The following is a 520-nucleotide window of genomic DNA, read 5'->3' as shown; positions in this document are numbered from 1 at the left end:
CAGAAACAGGCACAGATATGGGACTGAACTGCCTACCGTGTTTGGTGTGATGGTGGGGAACATATCAAGGAACATCCTGGCACAGAGCTTCAGGTGTGCCTCTCCTTCCTCGAGCTGTAGGTTGGTCATGAGGCATGGACCCACAAGGAAATGTGGCACAAGGCAAGGCTGCTTTTTCAACAGTGACATGATATCATGTGCATTGGAGAAAGACTTTAACCTGGGGGAAGTAGGAGAAATAAAGGGTGTTAATGGTGAGAGGTCTCTTTTCAAGAAGCCTCAATGCACTAGCTTTTACTTACAAGCTTCAACATTTTTCATGAGCTTGAATTCTGAGAACAATAGGAAGTGTACTTACTTAAATGTTACTGTTGGCCCTTGAGGTAAACGGCAGAACTTCATGTAGATGCCTCTTTCAGTTTGAGAAAACAAAACCATGTGTGTAAAATTCATTGGCCTGCATACTGACAAAATGTCTCTGATTTTACCTTTCTGCAAAAAGAAACAACGTCTACATTTG

The 520-nt window shown here is 42.7% G+C and overlaps 1 protein-coding gene across 1 annotated transcript in view; it reads right to left on the bottom strand.

The window, feature by feature from the left end:
- The window catches only part of LOC119591435 (protein Peter pan-like), an 8643-nt gene that overhangs the window by 5554 nt on the left and 2569 nt on the right, over positions 1-520 (bottom strand). The window contains exons 3-4 of the mRNA XM_037940176.1: positions 359-492; positions 37-220 (exon numbers count right to left, since the gene is read on the bottom strand). Coding sequence (XP_037796104.1) covers positions 37-220; positions 359-492 — 318 coding nt within the window. The remainder of the gene's footprint in view (positions 1-36; positions 221-358; positions 493-520) is intronic.

The sequence above is a fragment of the Penaeus monodon genome, chromosome 28 (assembly GCF_015228065.2).
Source record: "Penaeus monodon isolate SGIC_2016 chromosome 28, NSTDA_Pmon_1, whole genome shotgun sequence".
In the NCBI taxonomy this organism is placed as follows: domain Eukaryota; kingdom Metazoa; phylum Arthropoda; class Malacostraca; order Decapoda; family Penaeidae; genus Penaeus; species Penaeus monodon.
This window is presented reverse-complemented; position numbering and strand designations above follow the sequence as displayed.